Source organism: Cyprinodon variegatus, unplaced genomic scaffold (assembly GCF_000732505.1).
Source record: "Cyprinodon variegatus isolate N-32 unplaced genomic scaffold, C_variegatus-1.0 Scaffold1679, whole genome shotgun sequence".
NCBI classification, from domain to species: Eukaryota; Metazoa; Chordata; class Actinopteri; order Cyprinodontiformes; family Cyprinodontidae; genus Cyprinodon; species Cyprinodon variegatus.
In genome coordinates this window covers 65,282-69,502 of record NW_015152132.1, presented here as the reverse complement: position 1 = coordinate 69,502, position 4,221 = coordinate 65,282, and the positions used below count along the sequence as shown (strand labels likewise).

Genomic DNA, 4,221 nt, shown 5'->3' with positions numbered 1-4,221 from the left:
TCAACGGAAGGTTTCCAGATGGATATGCGGAGCAAATCCATCTGGCGGAGTCAGGTTAGCCAGTCTGAGGTTCTTGGTAAAAATGGGTCCGGATCATTAAAGACGATGGAAATCCAGGAGTAAAACTCAAACCGTTACCACAGTTACTTTCTCCATCACCGAGGTAGAGGCGGATCAGGTTCTCCGTCCAGAACGGGTCACAGGAACACTGCTTGGTGATTGGATCACACTGGCCCCGCCCCGAACAGCTCAGCTCACAGACTATCAGGAACAGAAGAACAGAGACACCCTGAGCAGGAGCGGAGCTAGATGGGGGGCCAGGGGTGGCCAATGATTGGCTAAGGGTAGCCATGGCCGCCCCTGTGGCCACACCTACCATTTTTCCCCTCTAAAACAGACGCTGGCTGCAGTAATACTCTCATTTTTAATATTCTAACTCATTTAACATTTACATTTTTCATATGTTAACAGTAACTTAACAACAGAAACACTGTGGTTAATTATGCACATCAAAATACTAACATTAAAGATGATAAATACAGAACTCATGCTCTTTTCAGAACTACATTTTGTCTTATATTTAGTAAAGAGAAAATTGTGTTTCTGCAAGTCATCTAGGAATCTTCACTGAAATCAGAGATAAATAACTATTTTAACAATAAGCAATCAATTTAATGTAGATATTAGAAAATTATTAGAACAAGATGTTCTCCCAGAACTCAAACCTGAAAGATTTTTTTCCACTACACCTTTAATTTTGACAGCATGGATGTTTAAATATATGCGTCTATTTGTTAGCAAAGGCTGCAGGAAAGTATAGTTTGTCTTTATTTAGGAAGTATGGATGTTGTAGTTGTTCATTTTCCTGTTGAAACAGTGTAGATTGACCCCGAGGCTCTGGTCCGCATTCAGCCCCCCCCCCCTCAGTGTACACTGGTTATTGCCTGGCCGCCCTTATTAACATTTTCTGGCTACGCCCCTGCTCCTGAAACGAGGCACAGTGACCCCAGGACTGGAAGCTGTGGGAACCCGGTTACCATAGCAACTGACATCCGAACCTGGATCTCTCTGGAATGAACGTCTGAATTTGCAAATGCAAGTCAATAAACATATATTTCAGGATTTTATTTATTCTTTGTCAACTCATACAAACATCAGATGATTTATCTGTGAAAAATACAGATGAAACGTCCGACTATTACTCATTTTCAAGTTCAACCACTGATGAAGCTGTTCCACTCATTACCAGGTGGGGGCAGTAAAGGTTCTTCACCAACCATTGTTGGGTTTATTCAATGATGATTATAAAATTAATGTGTGTGTTTATGAAACATTGGAGCAAGGAGATGCTCCACCCTGTCTTGTGATTCAGATGGTGGAGCCTCCTGTCTTATGACCTGATCAATTGTTCTTTCTGTTTTGTAACCATGTGTTATGTTCTGTTAATAAAAGACGCCTGCAGGAGGGGGGGGTCGGAGAAAGAGTTGAAAGTTGGGTTGGGCTCTTTCCACTCCTGCAGGAGCTGTTTGAATCTCTTTCCTGTGTGGACTCAGTTTCTCTTTTACGAACCTAACAACCATCACTAAACGAGAAGAAGATGAAAACAACCGTTCGATTGTAACTCTTTAGGACTTGCTGTTGTCGAAGGAGGAACAGCCAGTAGGTTAGGTCAGGTTTAGGGGCTCATATTTGAATGGAAAGCCACGTTGTTTGTTTCCTTTAACCCACGTACAGAAGTAGATATTCAAAATTTTCCTTGATGGATCGTTGGCTGGTCTCCTACAATTCCTTATTAAAAATCTAAAATATTCTTTCTGTCATGATTTGTAGACATTAAAACCTAAAGAGAAGCATCATCTCCTGGTCAGACCCTGTAATTTTCTGAAAGGGTGGATTCAGAGTAAAAAATATGCACCCCAGGAGGAGGCCGGTGGCTGGAAGTTGGAGGGGATTTGGCCGCCGATGGCTTTGAATTCATATAAATATTTTTGATGATGTGAAACATTGAAGAAAAAACAGAAAAAAGGTTGAACTTTAAGGGTTTGAAAACTTGTGTTCAGCTTTTGGTGTCTCCAGTCAGTTTAATAAAGTAAAGCTCCAATCAGAGTTAAAACCCCCACATGACCCACCAGGGGGCAGTGTTGTAAAGTTAACATCTGTCTCTGGTCCAACAGAGCGGCGTTTTACAGCTGGGGGGTCTAAGATAGAATGCAGGGGATAGATGGTCCAGATGGTTCTGGATTGTGATGCCAGACCGGTCCGTCAACAACTCACCGACAGTGTCGACTCTCAGGACTTTAAAGAGCAGGAAGTCGCTCTTTTCGCGGAGCAGCTGCTTCCTCAGCAGAACCACCAGGCTGGAGGCAGAGAGGGGCCCCGAGGGGCCCTCCACGGAGAACCGCAGCACCGTACTGAAACAGAGCAAAAGCAGAGTTCTGGCTCTACGAACCGTTTCGTCCGGTTTGTGATTTTACCGGTTTGTTCCAGTCCGGTTTAGAGTGTCTCAGTCTCAGTTCTGGTACCTGAGATGAGTCCTTCCCTGCAGCGCCCGGACCCGAATGTCTCTGTCCAGGACGTGGATCAGTGCGGCGAGCTGTCGGACCACCGTGTCCCTCTGAGCCACACTCACCTGAGACACGGACACCAGCATCTCCAGCTCCACCTGCTGGCCGCCACCAGGTTCTACACAAACAAAGAATTCTGCTTAACCTTAGAACCTCAGCAGAACATCTGCAAGAAAGGCTTCCGCCCACCTGGTCGGACCTCCACGGTGGCGGTGGCCGAGTTGGACCGACCCTGAGCGTCCGTCACCTTCAGCTGGAACAGGTATGTTCCTTCCACCAGGTCGGACAGGTAGAGCGACGGCTGGGTCTCTGAGCCGAACAGAACCTCCTGCACAGAACCCTGCGGTTAACCAATCCGTTCTGTTTTCACTCTGCCTGAAACCTCTCTGAGGGGCCCCTACCCCGGCAGCGGGACTCTGGCTGTCTCTCGTCCACAGGAACCGCACCTCGGCCGCGTCTCTGTCACTCACAGAACCGTGGAGGACCAGAGAGTTGTTGGGCAGGGTGAGAACATGGCTGCCGCTGGCATGAGCGACCGGAGGGAGACTCCTGGCTACAGGAGGAAGGAAAGGACAACCGTCCTTATGGTGGGACCAACACCATCAGAACCAGCAGTTCTGGAACCATGAAGCTGCAGCAGGACTCACCTTCCTGAATCCTCACCAACAGCAGGGCGCTGTCCGTCGCCCCCTCCTCGTCCCGCACCGTCAGCCTGAATGTATAGCGACCTCCTCTGAGACCCGTCACCATAGCAACAGCCCGATCAGCATCCTGCAGCTGCAGCCCAGGAGGACCGCTGCAGAGACACAGAGCAGAGCCGCTCCGTCAGGTACAGAGCAGCTGCTACCGGATCAGAACTTCCACTGCAAAGCTCCGCCCACCTCACCACCTCCCAGGTGTAGCTGCTGACGCCCCGGTCGTCGGTGCTGCCGCTGCCGTCGAGCAGGAGGCTGCCCAGAGGGAGGTCCAGCTTCCGGTCCGGACCAACCACGGCCACCGGAGCTTTGTTGGACCGCCGGAGTTCTGCTTGATATCAGAGGAAAGACGGGTTGGTTTTATGGTTCATGGATGGGACAGAACAAAAACACAGAGCGGTCAAAAAGAGGAGAAGAGCTTGATAAAAGTCATAGTCATAGTCATAGTCTAAGAGGCTGAACCGGAACCAGCTCGCCAAACGTCAGCTATCTGAGGTTCTCAGAACCACATCTGATTAAAGTTTCTGCTGAGTTTTCCAGGACCAGAACTGATTCTAAAGCTGTACGGCTCAGAGATGGACCCCACGCTGCAAAACCATCAAGAAATAAGCCAAAATGTCTCTAATTATTTATGAACTCCAATGGAGTGAATAGCTTTACTCTTCAAATAAGTTAATTAGATAATATGCACTTGAAAGCAATTGCTTTTTTCTTACTTTAAGTGTAAATCATCTTTTTCCATCTGTAAAGTGTCTCACTTACCTCCTCAATTAAACAAAAAATGCACTTATTTAGATTTATTTCCAGTGCAGACATACTTTTAAAAAAGTCGCGTAGCAAATATCAGCTATTATGTACCAGGTAGCAGCTAGCATGTGGCGGGTAGCAGCTAGCATGTACCAGGTAGCAGCTAGCATGTGGCGGGTAGCAGCTAGCATGTAGCGGGTAGCAGCTAGCATGTA

The 4,221-nt window shown here is 47.5% G+C and overlaps 1 protein-coding gene across 3 annotated transcripts in view; it reads right to left on the bottom strand.

The window, feature by feature from the left end:
- Positions 1 to 4,221, bottom strand: part of LOC107104287 (dyslexia-associated protein KIAA0319 homolog) — a 19,596-nt gene that overhangs the window by 7,034 nt on the left and 8,341 nt on the right. For 2 of the 3 annotated variants that reach the window (XM_015404260.1, XM_015404259.1), the window contains exons 7-13: positions 3,446 to 3,590; positions 3,212 to 3,360; positions 2,966 to 3,117; positions 2,754 to 2,892; positions 2,523 to 2,682; positions 2,275 to 2,411; positions 139 to 261 (exon numbers count right to left, since the gene is read on the bottom strand). In XM_015404260.1, the coding sequence (XP_015259746.1) occupies positions 139 to 261; positions 2,275 to 2,411; positions 2,523 to 2,682; positions 2,754 to 2,892; positions 2,966 to 3,117; positions 3,212 to 3,360; positions 3,446 to 3,590 (1,005 nt within the window). The remainder of the gene's footprint in view (positions 1 to 138; positions 262 to 2,274; positions 2,412 to 2,522; positions 2,683 to 2,753; positions 2,893 to 2,965; positions 3,118 to 3,211; positions 3,361 to 3,445; positions 3,591 to 4,221) is intronic. The other variant, XM_015404258.1, reaches the window with a different exon arrangement.